The 19,034-nt window shown below is 40.9% G+C and overlaps 2 protein-coding genes across 2 annotated transcripts; one reads left to right on the top strand and one right to left on the bottom strand.

Annotated features, from left to right (window-relative positions):
• Positions 1-1,104: 1,104 nt before the first annotated feature.
• LOC124149122 (alpha-L-fucosidase-like) lies at positions 1,105-8,438 on the bottom strand. The gene is made up of 8 exons (XM_048380709.1): positions 8,041-8,438; positions 7,845-7,951; positions 7,157-7,287; positions 5,878-6,011; positions 4,887-4,984; positions 3,796-3,928; positions 2,644-2,814; positions 1,105-1,633 (listed from the first exon to the last, which is right to left on the bottom strand). Exons 1-8 carry the CDS (start codon positions 8,412-8,414, stop codon positions 1,402-1,404), a joined length of 1,380 nt encoding a protein of 459 aa, XP_048236666.1. The 5' UTR covers positions 8,415-8,438; the 3' UTR covers positions 1,105-1,401.
• Positions 8,439-8,710: 272 nt separating this feature from the next.
• On the top strand, positions 8,711-17,969 carry LOC124149081 (alpha-L-fucosidase-like). The gene is made up of 6 exons (XM_048380631.1): positions 8,711-8,738; positions 10,636-10,766; positions 11,638-11,771; positions 12,310-12,407; positions 12,689-12,821; positions 17,663-17,969. Exons 1-6 carry the CDS (start codon positions 8,711-8,713, stop codon positions 17,850-17,852), a joined length of 714 nt encoding a protein of 237 aa, XP_048236588.1. The 3' UTR covers positions 17,853-17,969.
• The last annotated feature ends 1,065 nt before the right edge of the window (positions 17,970-19,034 follow it).

The raw sequence follows: 19,034 nt of genomic DNA, 5'->3' as shown, positions 1-19,034 counted from the left end.
CAACACGGTAGATGCAACAATCAAGTCCTCAGTGCAGCTTTAATATGGTGGACACGTGGTGGACATTTCCAAATTTGACGCATCAGTGATTGATGTCCAATGCACTTCCTTATTTTGACTTGTACACTAATTCCAGTGTTGTTTTTCAAGTCAATAATTGACTTGACTTTGCATGTGTTTGTGACTGGGGCCACCTGTGGGGCATGATACGCTCACCTTTCTGCGAACACCTGGTATCATCGATACTTCACAGTGATGTGTACACACATGCTCATGACATAGTCGAAATCGTACAATCGACTCTGTTTTTGATGGAGATTGCTTATGAGTATGGAAGGGTCTTTGTTTTTATTGTAATGTCTCTATTGTGTCTGTCTTACCTCAGATGAGTAGACATGTAATGCCACTGTATTTGTTCAAGAGAGTTCCACCTTACTTTCAATATGACCATGTCCCGTCTGGTTTGCAGTTGCTCATTAAGCTCTATGTAATCAGCTGAAGATCTATATATTAACAGCCAAACAAATGAAAAACGAATAATGTCAGACGCAACATAAATGTGTGGAGCGTGATATATAACTGAGCGTGGAGTCAGCCCAAATCTTACTGGTGGGGTTCATCTGTGTGGTCGTGTCTACAAGGTTTCCGATGGTGGCATGTCCAGCAGAGTTGGGTGTCAATACACACCTTGCTGGTGGGGTTTATCTGTGTGGTCGTGTCTACAAGGTTTCCGATGGTGACATGTGGAACAGAGTTGGGTGTCAATACACACCTTGCGAACTGGGTTAACCTCTTTGTTTGGGTTAACGGTTTTGATCATGTCTATAAGATGCCGTCTATTAGAATATTTGTGTTTCGAATCTTCTCACATAAGTAATGTACGAAATTGTATCCTGTCATACATGCATGTCAACATTATGTTGTAATATTCACCTTTCATCATGTGATTTGCATCATGCATGTTTAGCGTCACATCGCACACCTACCCTTAATCCTTGAGTTAACACCCAGTGCTTTCAAGAGAAATAATCCCTGCACTTACTCCAGGCTATGTGTAGTTTATGAAGATGTATCTATAATATACATATGTTACAAACAAGCACATGAGATATAATGATTGTTATGTTTTAATACATTCAATCAAGGAAGAATTCATGTCAGTATTTAAACAGCAAAAATGTAAGTGTAAAAACATACATGTCTATTTGGACCCATCCAGTTTCAACTATTTCCTGTCAATAATTGTCAACCGTATCTGTCATTGTGAAGCCTCAACCAACTGACAAGCATTTATGTCATTGCAAAGGCCCAGCCCTTTTTTCAACAATTTATGTCATTTTGAAAGCCCTACCCATTTTTGGCCTGAAAGTCCTTGCAAATACCCGTCCTTTCGTCAACCATTTATGTCAGTGAGAAGACCCATCCCCACTGACATGGCATCTGGTTGACAGGGATGGGTGGGATTGTGATACTGATTCCTTTGGGTGAAGCATACTGCCAGGAGAAGCTTCCAGTGTACCCAAGGAGGCTGACTTTTGTTCCATTAGTTGGCAAAGCTGACCCAAGGTGGAGCTGTCCTGGTTGTGGCCAGTTCAGCACAATGGCATACACGATCCCAGCTCTCTGTGTGTACCTGAAGAGTGATCACTGAGTGTAGTTTAGAAGAATCTATGGATATTAGAGATTTTTAACCGAAGACCAAATTCCTGAATTTATAACTTCACATAGAAGAAAGTTCAATTCGGAAAATCAAAATCAAGCACAATTCAAAGATGAATAGGATAAAAGTCAGGAAGATTTAAACCATAACAACATTTGCAAATGCAAATTATCTGCTCCTGTATAACCCACGTTGTTTTTCTGTTTGTTTGTTTGTTGTAATTGTTGTTTAACGCCGAACCGAGTAATATTCCTGCTATACGACAGCGATCTGTAAATAATCGAGTCTGGACCAGACAATCCAGTGATTAATACCATGCCTATCGATCCACGCAATTGAGATACGATTACATGTAGCATACAGGGAGCGAGCATGACCAAACGGTCCCGGTAAGCGCCTCTTACGACAAGCATAGTCGCTCTTACAGCAAAAAACGGGATGCCGGATCTTCATATGAGTGTGTTTTTTTCTGATTAATATTTCCATATTTGCCATTATTAGCACCCAAGAGAAAAGTGGGGGTCGCAATAATAAAGAAAACCATACACAGATTAAATTTGGTGTTAGAGATCGGGAGGTGGAGGACAGACTATGTTTACACATCCATAAAACTAAAATTAAATTGACAATAGTTACTTGGCAGTTACTTACCTTTACCTTTCCTGTCGTGTTTACTGTGACAAAGAACTTTAATGTCCATTAGGAAACACAGCTTGTTACGAAAACTTTCGGCGCTTACACAGATCACTTAGGGATTAGTCAAGAAATTGGTCAGGGCTGCTAAAACGGCAAATACTAAACCTACCAAGATGCAGTTCATATCTGTAGATTATGTGGGAAATGAGGCATACTGAGGTGAATATTTAGAAACTCAACTGGCTAAGTGACGTCAGTGGCTTGACTGCCATAAGCCTGTGTTCGAGTAGGAAAATTGAGATAGTCATTCTGGGCCAGCCAAGATGTGGAATATATAAAGGACTAACCAAACACCTGGTGTGACTGTGTCATTCTGGGCCAGCCAAGGTCTGGTGGCGTAGATGGCCTCCCCATTCACCTTCAGCCATTCTCCTAAATGACGCAGTCTCTCCTCATAGATGGGACTAATCATGCCATATTTGGTTGGACCCACATTAATCAACATGTTCCCTCCACAGCTGTAATTGAGAATATCAGTATAAAACATTATTTGATATTGTAATAATTATTTAAGTGTATGACATATACAGAAATACTGTTCAAAATTGGCAAAATGTTAAAATGGGGTAAGTGTCATCTAAACCGAAGATATAGTTTACACTTGCTGATGTGGATACGTGGATGTGAGATGCCCAGGGCTACAAACATCACCCCACAGGAGCTTGCGTCATCGATACATCGCCTGTGCAATATTGTCCCTCTTATGTTGAGTCAACACAATCATTCATCAACTTCATTTTTCCACATCAGTAAGAGTCTATTAACGGACGTATGGCGCACCCTACTTCGTATCTTACATGTACATCCTCAACAGACATACCTTACATTCTCAGCACCCATACCTTCAAGGCTTGAAGACAAAAACATGTGATAACAACATGTACAACTCCATGAGCCTGGCAAAACAAACCAGTAAATATGGTATCATCTGTTTTTGTCACGCAAAGCAATAAGTGAGTGAGTGAGTGAGTATGGTTTTACGCCGCATTTAGCAATATTCAAGCAATATCACGGCGGGGGACACCAGAAATGGGCGAGCCTTTCATGAAGCATGTTTGGGCTACTCTGTCGTCCCTGCTGCAAATCATATTTGCAATGCTTTTAGTATCAAGTATCACACTTTTTCGAGTGTCACTCCGTTCCATCAACTTCGCACCAGTGGTGACCTGATATAAGGATCATGAATGATTGGTGACCTGGGTTGAAGGTCGTAAACAGTGGTGACCTGAGTTAAGGGTCATGAACAGTGGTGACCTGATATAAGGGTCATGAACAGTGATGACCAAGTTCAAGAGTCACCACAATTTTGGCTCTGGTCAATGTCACTTGGTTGATAATGTGCCAACGTCCCATGACAGTGTAGGACATAATATCAACCACTTGTGTCGTGTGGTACATTACATAATGTATTTCCATCACAACAGTTTGAGTGTACACACCTGACAGTTTCGGCTAGAAGTGTTATAATCTCTTCCATGGTCAGAAAGTCATCCAGGACAGCATCTCGACGGAATCCCCAGGATTTCTTGTCAATTGTCATCGCATTCTCCCACTTTCTCGGCTGAAGTACTCCTTAATATGTCAGAACAATCAGTTGTAGTTTCAAAACCAAGTCATTAGCATAACTGCATTTGATGTTTGTTATGTTTAACGCCACACTGAGCAATATTCAACCTATATATAGATATATCGAGTCTAGACCAGACAATCCAGTGATTGATATCATGAGCATCGATCCACGCAATTGGGATACGATGAAATGTATCACCCAGGGAGCGAGTGCGATCACCCGAACCCGTTAGTCGCCTCTTACTTCAAGCATAGTCACTTCTTACGGCAAGCATGGTTTGCTGAAGACCTATTTTAACCCGGATCTGCATTTGAAAATCGGTGAACAGATATTTTTGTCTACATACAATGATACAATTGCAACTGACTTGTCAACGCCAAACAATAACCTGTCTCGATTTCCCGATGAAAGGGCATGAAAGAAAAATAACAGCGAATATTATAGGAATGGATCAATTAAAAACAAAGACGACACCAGTTGTCCGTGAAAAAGGAAAGCGTATCCCAACCGGTAGCACCCGCCACTCACACAATTTGCATAATAAAAGTAAAGAATTTATTTCATTTGTCTTTTCGCTAACACCTGGTGTTTACGCTGATTTTCAGTGGTCCAGTCATGCAGTTTTCACAGCCATTTTGCTCCTTACGCCAAATGAAACTGTTTCGTTGGATATTCAAGACTGGTTCATCTCTTGCATTAGCGTGTTATATGTCAATATACACAATTAATGCCAGTTCTATGTAAGGTCAATATTGGAAGATATCCAATAGTTTACATCTGTTCTTCATGTGAAAGGGGTGGAGGGTCGCCCAATGGTTGAATCATTCACTCATCACACTTGGTACAGAGTGTAAAGCCATCTCTGGTGTCCCCAACCACAGTTGGATCATCGTTAAAAAACAGTTTTGAACCATACTCTCTAAGTCACTCACACTCCTGCAAAATATTTTAGTTAACTACCTGGATTGTACCTGTCTGCGCATGTCAAGAACCCGCCATGATGACACAAGTCCCCCTTTCCCCATCTGTCATTGGTGACAACCCTATCTTTCACTGGGCTGCAAAGAGAAATTATTGAAGAGACCGATGTGTCGCCATTGCACACAATGACTTATTCTTTGATTGGCAGTGATTTTTTTAATTACAAGTCATTTGTCTCAAAGTAAAGTCTAGAAAATAGGAAAATCACTTCCTTTACAAGAACCCCAAAGTACCTAAAACTACGAATGATATGTGCAATGATGGAAAACATAGAGTGAGGCAGAGGAGACTGGTTTGGTTTCTGCAAGCAATTCATAATTTCACCGCCTAATTTCTTTGCAGTTTCTATGAGGCACACTTCCCAATTGCACCGGTCCGCAAGATATAAGCCAGTCATCATTCTTCAAGACAAGATATGTTTATAGGTTGAGTATATATTGCGTCCCGCGATAGGTTTTTACACTGCGAGTGACGAGTGGTATAAAACCTGAGGAGAGACGCATAAAATCCCTATACCCTTCATGCTACAACGAATCTATCTTACCGACATTTTTTAATGTGACATTGTTAAAGAATTAAAATAAATACAAAATTGACAGCTGTTCGATTGAGCTGAGGTTAACTTGTGCTGTATCACATGACTTTCATTGACTCTGAAAAAAAACGTGTGGCTTTTGCATCGACCGGGTATAAGGGTTTTCTTCTGCCTCTCAGAAATCCACGTGCAGCCTGACTTAGTTGCAGTGGGGAAGAGGATATGTATTCTCCCGCTGAGAAATTTATTTCCATACAAGGCGGGATACATAGTATTATATCAAGATCACGTGCACCAATCAGATCTCATCATTCTGACATCGAGGTATTATAAAATCTGCTATCGTTTTGACTAATTTTGAACAGAGTACCCCGCATGCGCAACGTCACCTTTCTGGATATTTACACAAGGTCACATGATAAAAGCGCTGAATACCTATCATTGTAGAGCCAGGCCAGAAACTCCTTGGAACCCCAGTAGGTGTCTGGGTCAAACCAGTCTCCATCAGACCACACAATGTCGGGTTTGTAGTTGTTCACAAGATCGTACAGCTCAGGAATAGTCTTGTCCTGAAATTGATTTGATTTTCATGATACATGATGTCATATTTTCGTGGTACACCCTGTAACGATAACAAGTTAAATGGTCCGGACTCATTTCATATAAGATGCACATGACAGAAATAAAACAATAAAAACCGGGTAATTAATGAGGTGACTAAGGGTGGCTTACAGTAAGATATCTAGTATTACTACAGTCTTTTGGGAGGGAAGCTTTTACCTTTCCTGAAGGAAGTAGTATGGTTTTACGCCACTAGCAATTATATCATGGCAGGGTGCACCAGACATGAATCTTACACATTGTACCCAACCCATCAGTGACGAATTGACCTAACCTACCAACCGACCCAGCTCTTACTGATCTACTCACCAACCCAAATAACCTAATCACCAATCTCATCACCAACAGACACACATATTCACACACCCTTTCACATTAACCTTCATACAATCTCACAAACAAATTCACTAATCCACTCTCAAAATCAACTTACCAGCCCAAATCACACCATGTGCGCCATGAAGGCCTAGGTCTGTGAACTCTCACATCTCTACAAGACATCACCTACAGGGACGAATTCAGCTCCTTCGAGCTCGAAACCCCAGTACAACCACCTCCAGCACGGTTGGTCGAGTTCAATTGGTGGATGGATGTCTAATTGTCGTGATGTGAAAATTCCCCTACTATTCCCTCATGCCTACGGAAGCACCACGAGGAGGGTGTGTGTGTGGAGCTACAGTCCAAGGGCCCAAGTAGAACGTCCCACCTTCCCAAAATATCTGCATTTAGTGGGTGCAAGTAGTAAAAAGAAGTGACGTTTTTCCCTCCCCCATGCATGTACATAATGCGCTTTCCCTAACAACTGATTGGGATGGCAGACTGTGAAGAGGACGTCTGATGAAAATCTGAAGATTATTTTAGTGTGATGATTTACAAATTGCAAGGATATTGGCTATGATCTAACAGAGGTAGTATGCTTAGAATTCTACACAAATATTGTTTGATTTCTGGTTCTCCTGTCAAGATAGTAATGGAAAATTCCCAAAAGAGGCCTATACCATAATCGTTCCCTCATACCGTATAGCTCAATTTCAATGAATTAACACACTTTCCCTACCAACAATCAATCAGTGACATATTTGGTTCAGCTGACTTCAACAAACTTGGTGGTGGTGTAGTTGTTGGCCTTGTCCTGTAGATAGAGAGGGTTGAACCACTCAAACAGAGAATGATAAAGGCCGAAGTGGAGGTCTGTCTTACTTCGGATAGCCTGCTCCAGCTCACCTGACAACACATGTACTGATCGTTGAACTAGTTGGTTTTTTTTGTTCCATGCCGCATGCCTCACTATTTCAGCTACATGACGCCTCTGTAAATAATCCAATCTGGACCAGACAATCCAGTGATTGATATTTTGAGCAATTATCCATGCTCTCGGGTCACCGTGAATGCCTGATCCATTGTGTCACCTCTTTCTGAACGGACGAGGATTTTGGGGAACCTATTATAACCTACAATCTTGAGGGGTCCACATGTGAGGGTTGACTAGTTGGCAAAACGTTATGTTGACCACTTAATCCACATGGAGAGTTGTCATACCTTACACAGTATCCTAATGGAGAAGTGACTACATGACAGATCGTTTCATTGACCAATTAATTCACAGGTTGACCAAATGCGATATCATTACGGTGAATATTTAATGCACATGGAGGGTTTATTGCAATGGAGATCTTTACACTTTCCACTTAGTCCACATGTGTGGAGGGTTGACTACATGGTAGATCATTACACTGACCAAGCACTGTATCCACTGCAATATATATCATATAGTTTCTTACCTACAATATCTCTTTTTGGTCCTACCATCTGGGAGTTCCAGTTGAAGGAGACATTTGTTGGCCAGTTGCAGAAACCTTCATGGTGCTTGCTTACAAATACAATGTACCTACAACAAACAATCATGGTGTTAAATGAGGGCATGTTCAGGACAGTCGTCTACTGTACTGTATAGGAATAGTAGCAATCATCTCATACTTAGCTCCTGAGTCTGCAAATAGCTCCGCCCATGTGTTTGCATCATAGAATTCAGCTGTAAAATCCTTAGCAAAATCTGCATATGTCCAATCTGGTTTATAGTTGTTCTTCATGAATTCTATGCAATCAACATCCTTCTTCCCCTCCCAGCGGTACCAGAACCACTCGGAACTAAAACTTGGTACCGAGAACACTCCCCAGTGGATAAAGATTCCCAGTTTAGCTTCATCGTACCACGACGGAAAGGGACGGGAATCTAGGGAATCCCAGCTGGGTTCATAGCGAACTTCTGGAGTTTCTTCGTTTAGTACAACACCCGCACGGGTAGTGCCAAGGATGGTTAGGAAAAGAGTACCAGCTAGAAGGGAAGCCATTTCAACAGTGGTGACGTTATTGCTGTTACGATATATGAGTGTAATTGTTATCATTTTCAGATATGTTGGTGTACACTGGGTCAAGGCAATGATGTTGATTATTTTGTCTATGCATATGTGGTGTGGTGATAGAGATATCATCCCATGACTCACAATAAATTAAAGTGTAAAAAAGGTTCATAGTTTAATACTTATATAGATATTTAGCCCGTTGAAAATCGTAAAGGAACATTCTTTGCTAAGTCATTCATTTTTAATGTGCATAAAGGTAAAGTAAAGCATCTCGGTTAACCACAATGACGTTAACCGAGAAAGCTATCATATGTCAGAAAACTAAATGTTTCGTCATATACAGACGCACGTCGCTCGCTTTGATCCTGCATGTAATTCTAATAAAGAACCCATAGTAATTTGAAATTGATATTTTTTACATATATTTAAGCAGTTAAGCGCTAAGAGTATGAAATGTAGTAAATACAATGTTAAAGAGAAACTGCAATCATTGACGTGAAAGGTAGTATCAATAAAAATATTCCTATTTGTTAAAAAGCACATGATTCGCTGTTTCAATCTAACGTTGCATCTATTGTTATTATTAACCATAAAAACTTCACAGACTGTATATTTAACAATAACACACACAAGATTGCAGATAACAATACCGAATCAGAGACATAATTCAGCGCAATAATATTAATGCAACACAGGCCCCGTTCATTCTAGTATCAACCAATCAAGACCTAGGTTTATGGAAACAAAAAAACAAAAATATTTCTTTCTTAACCAATCAAATGCCACAGAATAGCTTGCAATTTATCTATTAGAATGTATTAGTGATTTGGTACGAAAATAATTCAGTTAGTATGCAAACAAAAATATATTTATAATAGTTGTTGCCTTTTAATGAAACGTGGAGCAACGAGCTCTTAAGGTAAAAAGGTTGAAATGTGATTTTGAGGAAAGTGGTTAAGTAAAAATAAATAATTTTAAAAAAAACGTGCTTCCTTCATTCAACATTGCAAACTGTTTATTAGTAAGGTAGCTTGCAGAGTAATAAGAAACCCGTGTTGAAACCAGATAACAGGTTAAATTAGACGGATAGGAAAAAATGCTTTCGGAACAAAACAGCGAACAAAAATATATTTATAATAGTTGTTGCCTTTTAATGAAACGTGGAGCAACGAGCTCTTAAGGTAAAAAGGTTGAAATGTGATTTTGAGGAAAGTGGTTAAGTAAAAATAAATAATTAAAAAAAACGTGCTTCCTTCATTCAACATTGCAAACTGTTTATTAGTAAGGTAGCTTGCAGAGTAATAAGAAACCCGTGTTGAAACCAGATAACAGGTTAAATTAGACGGATAGGAAAAATTGCTTTCGGAACAAAACAGCGAATAACGTCCCAAGGCATGTTCCTTTACAATTTTAAAGGGGCAAGAAATCAATCGGGAATTTAAACCATAAACCTTTTTTACAGAATTGAATATTATGACTAACACAATATTTGAAGTTGAAAACAATCCAGTTGTCGACATTGTTTTTTTGTGCAAGTTACTTTATTTTGTGTCAAGGTCAGATTAATTAAAACATGTATTCGCAGTTAAGCCTGTCGGTTGTTACACATGGCACTATCACGCATAGACGAAATAATCACCATCATGACCATGACTAAGATTACACTGACATATCTAGAAATGATAACAATCACAGTCCTATCTTAACAGCAATAAATGTCACCACTGTCAGTTGATTACTATATGCTAGATCCAACCAAACCCTTAGTACGGAGATAAGGTTTTCGAAGAAATTATACGCTTTTGAACCCAACTTGGCTTCCCTTCACACATTCAGACTGGACTAGATTTCAAATGAATAATGCCCTTAACGGCCATAATGAAAGTAAGATTGTAACCTCTTGAACAAATACAGCGTTAATACACGTCTAGCTAAAGTGGGAATCTTTGTGTCCATGGGAATGTTTTCAGTACCAAGCTTTGGAAACGAGTAGTTTTGTTGGGAAGATTTCAAAGAATTCAAAGAAAAAAGTATCCAAAGAAAATCAACATGGGAAGGAAACTGTGTACTCCAAGCAGCATATTTTCAGTTTCATCATAAAAGAACCAATCTGAAAAAGTATTTGAAAATTTAATTTATATTTCGACAAGTTTGAATATTGATAATCTGTAAGCCAAGTATTAATAATGAGGTCTTATGTTATCACCAGGTGAGATGGCTGAAGCACTGAAATCAAAAACGGACCTGCACCTTGGCCTGTACCATTGCCCGGAAGGATGGTTTCACCCTCTCTATCTACAGGACAAGGCCAACAACTTCACCACCTCCAAGTTCGTTGAGGTCAGCTTAACTAAATATGTCATTGATGGATTGGCAATGGGGAAAGTGTGTTTCATTACTACAATGTATCATTGCAGGATACCAGATTGGGTTGCACACATTCTGCCCAAACCAAGGCCTTCAGCGCGAACGCTGTAACCAGTCGGCTACCCCACTGTCTACTTATGATTTGGAATTGAAATTGAGATGGTGTAAGGGTTAATGAGTGAGGGTGAGTGGATCAGTTGGTTATTAGGCTGGGCATTTGGGCTGGTGAGTAAGTTGGTGAGTTGGTTGGTGAAAGTGAAATGGTGAGTTGGTAGGTTAGTTCAGTTCATCTGTGATGGATTGTGTACAGTGTGAGAAGTCCATTTCGAGTGTTGTCTTCCATGATATAGCCAGTGGCGTAACACCATACTCACTCCTTCACGAAAGGTAAAGTTTACCTCCCCAAAAGGCTGTAGTACATACTAGACATCCAGCTGCAACAGCTGATACTGACAGAGTTATAAGCCACACTGACTGATCGATCATTGTCATGTTCTCCAAGAAATCGAACAAAGTTTTGCAATTCTTATAGTCACTTGACCTGGTTCATCAGTCGAATTCATTATTTCTGTCACGTGAAGCCTATCTGGAACTGGTCCACAGCATTAAATGTAATGTTGTTTCAGTGTGTACTATGAACATATCACATCATGTGGCATGAAAGTCAGTGTGACTGGTCGAGCATCATTATGTTCTGCATGTACCCAAGAAACAGGGCATTGTCTGCAATTCTTATAGTCACTTGGTTCATAAGTTGAATTCATTATTTCTGTCATGAAGATCTTATCTGGAACCGGTCCTGAGTATTATGAAAAATGTACCATGAAAATCAAATCAATTTCAGGCACAGATTACCCCCGAGCTGTATGAGCTTGTGAACAACTACAAGCCCGACATTGTTTGGTCTGATGGAGAGTGGGAGGCCCCAGACACCTACTACGGATCCAAGGAGTTTCTGGCCTGGCTCTATAATGACAGGTTTAAAGCGATTATGCTTGAAATTCATTGCACTTATTTACTTTTTGACATACACAATGGTTAAATATACAGAAACCCGACATTGCAGGGTTGGTAGCTAACCATTAAGTTCACAAATGCCAAAACAGTAAAAGATTAAGTATTCACATCATTACATTGATACTATGTAACAAATGTATGTTCTGTCAATTTTGTTAATGGCTGGACGAGCACTTTAAATATCGACTGGTTACTCTGCCTACCACCTATAAAATAACTTGTCATTGAATAATGATTTCCTGATTTTAGGCCTGTCTGAAACTATGAAGAATTGGTTTCAGAAATCACATCAATCTCTTCCGTCTCACTCTAGGTTTCCCTTGCACATATATTTTATAGACTTTGATTGCATTTCAGGGTTTTCGGTATTGTCAGTGGTAGTCATATACTAATACCTAAGGACAAATGACTGGTATTCAAGACAACACTACCCATAAAAAAATATGCTCTTGTACATGTCATAGTTTAGTTCAGACTCCTGAATATTGTCTCTTTTCAGCCCAGTGAAGGATACGGTTGTCACCAATGACAGATGGGGAGACGGAGACCATTGTCAACATGGGGGATACTGGACATGCCATGACAGGTACAATCCAGGTACGAACCTAAAATATTTTACAAGAACGTGAGTATGGTTTTACACTGTACATATCCAGCACGTATATTCGTGTGGGCCACCAGAAATGGGCTTTTCACATTGTACCTGTGAGGGGAATCGAACACGGGCCTTCAGTACGATGAATGAACACTTTAACCACTGGGCTACCCTCCACTGAAATATTTGATCAAATCACATTAAATTCAGAATAATGTCACTATTTCAAATACCGAAGTGAAATAACGGCATGCATGCAGCTTTTCCTTCTTACATGCTAAAGAAGTACTTCAGCCAAGAAAGTGGGAGAATTCGATGACAATTGATAGGAAATCCTGGGAATTCCGCCGAAAAGCTGTCCTGGATGATTATCGGACCATGAAAGAGATTATAGCCATCCTTGTTGAAACTGTCAGGTGAGTACACTGAAACTGTTGTGATAGAAATATATATGAAATGTGCAACACGTAGCATTTGGTTGATAGTATGAGCAATGTCCCACATTGTCAATGGTACAATGGCACAAAATGTGCCTCGACCGCAAATTGTGTCCACTGATACTGTTTGGTGTTTCTGCTGTAAAGTGTGACTGTAAGGTAGTGGTGATAAAATAGGGTTTAACGTCGTGTTGAAGCTATGTGCATACACGCGTGCCTGTGTCTGTGTGTGTGGCTGCTTGTGCCAGTCCGGACAAATGTGCGATTTATAGTGCTAGCCCACTGAGATACCAAGCCGTAGTTTAGCACGAATGCTCCACTCAGACACAGTATACCGACTCCGAGCCGACCAGTCCTTGTTTAGGCCACTTCATGCCTAGCGCCAGGTTGAGTAACAACAAGCACCATCTTTTAACATATTTTGGTATGGCACGGCCGGGGATGGAACCCACGACGTTCCGCTCTCCAGGCAGACGCTCCTCCCACTAAACCACGGAGGCGAGCAGACTGTAAGCCGTGACTGCTGATGCTGTAAGGTGTGTCTGCTGAGGTTGCAACTTGTGTCTGCTGAAAATGTAAAGTGTGTCTGTGGAGACTGTAAGTAGAATCTGTGGAGAAGGTTAAGTGTGTCTGTAGATACTGTTAGGTGTCTTTGTGGAGAATGTGAGGAGTGTCTCCCGAGAATGTGATGTGTGTCTGTTGAGAATGTATGCCCTTAGGTATGTCTCCTGAGAATGTAAGATGAGTATCATGAGGCTGTAAGACTGAAGAAACTGTATGATGCACCATACGTCCCTTCAATATTAGAATCTTAATGATTTGGAAAAATGAAGTCAAAGAATGATTTTGTAGACACAACCTGAAAGAAACACTATTGCACAGGTAAAGTAGGGATCAAGCAAGCTCCTGTGGGGTGCTGTAAAGAATCCCTAGCACCAGCATCTCACAGTAACACATCCACATCAGTAAGTGTAAAATAGATCTTCAGTATAGCTGAGCCTTACCTCTTTATTTGCATTTTGTCAATGAAGCTTTGAACCATATTTATGTTTACATCATAGTGATGTTGGAGGAAAGTTAAAGGTAATGTGGGTCTTAGACATTTATCCCTTTGGTGAAACCCACAAGCATGAATTTGCTCTCATAAACCTTGAAATATAATCAAGGCTGGACTTGAACCCACAATGATAGGATCATTGACATAAATCCTGTAGTTTGGCTGCAATCGCACCAAAACTTATCTTCAGAATTCTCAACAAAAGCCCTCTTCACTGTCAACTACACACAGCTAGTTGTCAACACAAAAATACCACCAATGAGCTCTTCCAGCTCTTCAGTGATGTCTATTGTAGCTCTATTGTACATTGTTGCCAGAATATACCGGAGAGTTCTGGCTATAGCGTATTACGCGTGTATTTGACAATATGATAACATTCTCGTGATTCCATCCCATAATAGTTCTTTGCAATCCTGAAAGTGAAAAACAAACCAGCGAATCACCGTAAGAGGACTTCAAAACTTTATGTATAAAAACAGAAATATATGGTACCCTCACTAGAACTACCTTCATATTTGATTATGACGTCACTTCCGGCTTTGCTCCAACATGGCATCGCGATTTAGGTCTTAATCTACATTGACGTCATTGCCAGTTTATCTGCCTCTATGTATCCTGTGCTGAGTAGGTAGAATGATATAAGGTGCACTTACCTTTTGAGACTCCAGATTCAGGACCGCCGGACATGGTTTGGTTTCGGGAAGATTCTTGGAGCTCTGATATCTTCCATAAAAATGAATTCTTTAGTCTATTGGCAGTAGGATGATCACTTATATACAATCCATCACGATGTAGGACTATAGTTAAGAGTCAGCTACCATGGGGATAACTCAGTTCTGTCTCCCAGATCGTGCCATCATCTCCATCAGATTAACCCATTGCTTCGATTGTCACGAAGGAGGGGTGAGGATGGTCTCGGTGACTTAGCAAGGGCTGCAGAGACGGATTTAGAACCTGCGTCTTGCATTTTCCGCCAGAAGCGGTCATATGAATCATAGGTTGATTGTTGTGAAATATGTCTGATTTGAGTTTGATGCAGGAGATCACGTCTTTTGGAAGATGGATCGTTTCTTCCATGAGTAGTGGCAACAATCTTTGAACCATGCGCTGCTTGACCATAGTGAGTGAGTGAGTTGGGTTTTACGCCGCTTTTAACAATATTCCAGTTATATCGCGGTGTGTCAGCTTAATGTGGGAGGAAAGCCCGAAGTGATGCAGGTCTCAGACGTTTACCACTTCGGTGAAACCCACGAGCACGGGTATGGTGCCGACAAACCTAGAAACATAATCTGGGCGAACCGGGATTCGAACCCACAATCATAGGTTTCTGGCATGCCCAAGGGACGCAACTTTGCACAGCGAATCGCGGCGCCTTAGACGACTGGGCCACCCGTGCCCCCTGCTTGACCATAAGAGAGCTATCAAGATGATGATGCAATCTGTCATCAATGAGCTATCATCAACGAGCTATCAAGATGATGATGCAATCTGTCATCTCTATCTTCCCGATCTTCACTTTGTCTAGAAGAGTCCATTGTGGGAACGAGTAGGTGAACAGACTGGACCAATCCATCTATATGGCATCAACTTGAAGAGCCATTATGTCATTTACTGGGCTTACATAGACCGGAATGTTTGTGTAGACAAGTTGCAAAGAGATCCAGATGTGGGAAGTCCGATAGTGACGTTATCCTGTTAAATACTTCTGGACGCAATGATCATTTTGTTGTCAGTATCTTCCCTCGGTAAGAAAGGATATCCACCAGGATACTTGTATTCGGTTTGAAGAGATTATGTCGCTTCCATCTGGCAATTGATGGAGTCTGCCAAGGCAAAAAATCTTATTGTCTCCTTCATCAAGGAGCTGCATTTGGTATCTCCTTGCTTCTGTATGTAAGCTACCACTGTTTTGTTGTCCATTGCTTTGAGGACTGAGGAGTGACATTGTTGAGCTGTCCAGTTCCTGAGAATGGAAGATTACATTCATTTCTAGGCAGTTTATATGGAGTTTCTTTTTTGGAACCGTTCCAAAGACATTGAACTTGAGATTGTCCATATGTGCTCACCTTTCCATGGTTGATGTGTCCGTGGACTGACTAGGTCAGGTCGATAGGATCGGAAATAACAGGATAGTTGGTTGCTGAGTCAGAATCTGTGGTTGCGGAGACCCCCAGGTTCTGACGCCTTTTCTGCGACATTTATATCCAGGTTGGGGTGATGACTCCACAGTTGGTTGCGTTCTATCCCTTCCTCGATAGGCTTGATAAGCAAAAGAACGCTGTGACTTGTGTGGATAAAGGGTCCTCCTGCATGTGAACACACGTATCTAGCAGGTTATGGATTAGCCTAACTTGATCCACCATGATGGAGCAGTGTGTGTCAACAGTAACTCCTTCATAGGAATCCGGTAATGGTGACATGGCATGGTGGATTCCGGCCACAAACCAATTAATATACGCCTGATGTCCATGGAGTGGTTATTAACAGATGCGAAATCTTTCATTCTAGCTGAAGGTAGGTCAACTCTGGTGTGTGGAGAATGGACCAGTTTCATAAACTCTTCGTCCAAAACCAGAGAGGGAAGGCGGTCATCATCAACTCATCATCCCAACTTTAATAAATTGATGCACGGTCAATGATCTTGTGGCCGTAACTTGGCCATGGCAGAGTATGGTGTACTCTAATGGATGGAACTGGGGTCTGAGATCTCACATATTCTGGCATCTGTTGGAATTCATATCGTTCCAACATCGGTTGTATTAATGGCATGAAATGGTATAACAGTTCTATCTGATCCGTGATAGAAACATGAGGGTCACTATCTCACGACAGAGGTTAGTCAGATCCATAACACGCTTCTTCAACCACTTTGTAGGGTCAGAGTTAATCCTTTGGGGTGACAAATCCTGATGCATAGCAGCCATATCAGTCATGGGGTCCACGTGATCATCACGCGTGTCATCGTCCGATGGAGTATGAGACACTCGGATGGTCTGCCTAATCCTATTCTCTCTTTCGCGTTCCCGATCTGGATGGTGTTTCAGCAGGAGTAGCAGTAGAGGAAGATGGAATATCAGTCGCCATTTTCTTGGAGGCCTCATTCCTCCTAGCGTTCTTGGTGGAGTCAGATAGCTTGCGGATAAGGATGTGCATGACAAGGGTCCAAGGGTCTGCAAGTCTCTTCTGTGCAGGAGGCGTCTCTACATTTGCAGCAAACCGGATGAGAATACCCTGCAACCATGAACATCCCCTACGATTTAAAGACTGGAGGAGTGACCAAGGACGCCTTCTTCGACCCGCACCAATACCAACGGCACCAATACTAATGTGAGTATCGGATATGAGGGACCCTTACAAATCCGGACTTTGTAGTTATCCATTATGACAATATAACGTTAGTGCTGGAGACTAGACTCATTTGAAAAGCTAATGTTGACTCAAGCACCCACGGGAAAGAAGTGGGGTTTCCAGCCTTAGCAAACTGAAGAGCTGGATACTGATTGGTGGTACTATCATGTTGACAACTAGTTGTGTGTAGTTGACAGTGAAGAGGACTTTTAATTCTGAAGATAAGTTTCGTTGTGATTTATGGCAATGATGTAACAGAGGTGGTGTATTCACAAGAATTATAGATTTCTCACACGCTTAAGGGACGCACGTCAGGACAGTGAATTGTGGCAGCTTAGATGAAAGGGCCACCTGTGATCCCACGTGTCAATTTGCATCATAAGTATAGAAGATATCAAATAACGTGTATACCGAGTGTTTTCTTTTACCGCTGTGGAGGGAACCTGCTGATCAATGTGGGGCCAACCAAATATGGCATGATAAGTCCAATCTTTGAAGAGAGACTGCGTCAGATGGGAGAGTGGCTGAAGGTGAATGGGGAGGCCGTATACGCCTCCAGTCCTTTGCTGGCCCAAAATGACACAGTCACGCCAGGAGTTTGGTAGGTACTTTATACATTCAACGCCTTTGTTGGATGAGAACGACTCTGTCTCACATGAGTTTGGATGTACATTATATATTCCACACCTTGGCTGGCCCAGAAATACAGTCACAGCAGACGTTTGGTGGATACTTTAAAAATGTCAAAAATGTTCTTAGTTGTCTTTCGAGTACTTGGCTGCTGAACACGAGCCAGCTCACCTGAGTAAATTTAGGTTATAGTAATCAGAAAAAAATTATATAGACGCCGATAAGTTGGGTATGGTTTAAATCTCCCTGATATGAATGCTTTTTCAGCTTTATGATTATATTGGTTTAGATATTATGTTTAAATGTGATTTTCCTGATAAAATTGCTTGTTTTGTTAACTTTTCAAAGCCAATACTGGGTCTAAGGTTGAGATATCCCACAGATTCAGTTCTCCTTCATACTACTCTGCGTTATCTTTCTTCAGGTACACACAGAGAGCTGGGATCGTGTATGCTATCTTGCTGAACTGGCCACAACCAGGTCAACTCCACTTGGGGTCAGCATTGCCTAATAATGAAACACAAGTCAGCCTCCTTGGGTACACTGGAAGCTTCTCCTGGCAGTATGCTTCACCCAAAGGAATCAGTATCACAATCCCTCCCATCCCTGTCAACAAGATGCCATGTCGGTTGGGATGGGTCTTCGCGCTGACATAAATGATTGGCCTTCTAATGACAAAAGGTTGACAATGGAATTGGGCTTCACAAGGGCTGACACTTAAATGGATCGGCCTTTACAATGACATAATTGGTTGACAAAGTGATGCATATGGGTCTTCACAATAACACAAACGGTTGATAGTAAGGTGGGCCTTCACTATGAGACAAATGCTTGGCAATAAATGGGCGTACATAGTGACATACCTGGTTGACTATTAATGAGCGTGACCTTCACAATGACACAAATGGTTGATAATGGGATGACCATCACAATGACATAAATGATAGACAATTAATAAAATTCAATGGTTGACAATATAACGAGTCCAAATAGATATATATGTCATTAAGCTTTTCTTGTGTGAAAATTGTTCTGATAAAACAATAAATGCTGCCTAGAGTGCGTATATATAAACATTACTATATCTGGTTGGCTTTTTTTTTGTTAAAGAAAATATATCTATTACAGTAGACAGCAACATGACATGACAAAACATG

This window comes from Haliotis rufescens, unplaced genomic scaffold (genome assembly GCF_023055435.1).
Source record: "Haliotis rufescens isolate VD_foot unplaced genomic scaffold, xgHalRufe1.0.p SCAF_32, whole genome shotgun sequence".
NCBI lineage: Eukaryota > Metazoa > Mollusca > Gastropoda > Lepetellida > Haliotidae > Haliotis > Haliotis rufescens.
This window is presented reverse-complemented; position numbering and strand designations above follow the sequence as displayed.

Bases quoted from the DNA above. Each gene is read 5' to 3' on its own strand.
- LOC124149081 (XM_048380631.1), top strand. From the start codon at position 8,711: ATGACGTTAACCGAGAAAGCTATCATAT. The intron at 10,767-11,637 runs GTCAGCTTAACT...AATCAATTTCAG, and splicing joins CCACCTCCAAGTTCGTTGAG to GCACAGATTACCCCCGAGCT. The intron at 12,822-17,662 runs GTGAGTACACTG...GTGTATACCGAG, and splicing joins ATCCTTGTTGAAACTGTCAG to TGTTTTCTTTTACCGCTGTG.
- LOC124149122 (XM_048380709.1), bottom strand. From the start codon at position 8,414: ATGGCTTCCCTTCTAGCTGGTACTCTTTTCCTAACCATCCTTGGCACT. The intron at 7,288-7,844 runs GTAAGAAACTAT...ATGTGTTGTCAG, and splicing joins ACCAAAAAGAGATATTGTAG to GTGAGCTGGAGCAGGCTATC. The intron at 4,985-5,877 runs GTATTCAGCGCT...TTCTCTTTGCAG, and splicing joins GCCTGGCTCTACAATGATAG to CCCAGTGAAAGATAGGGTTG.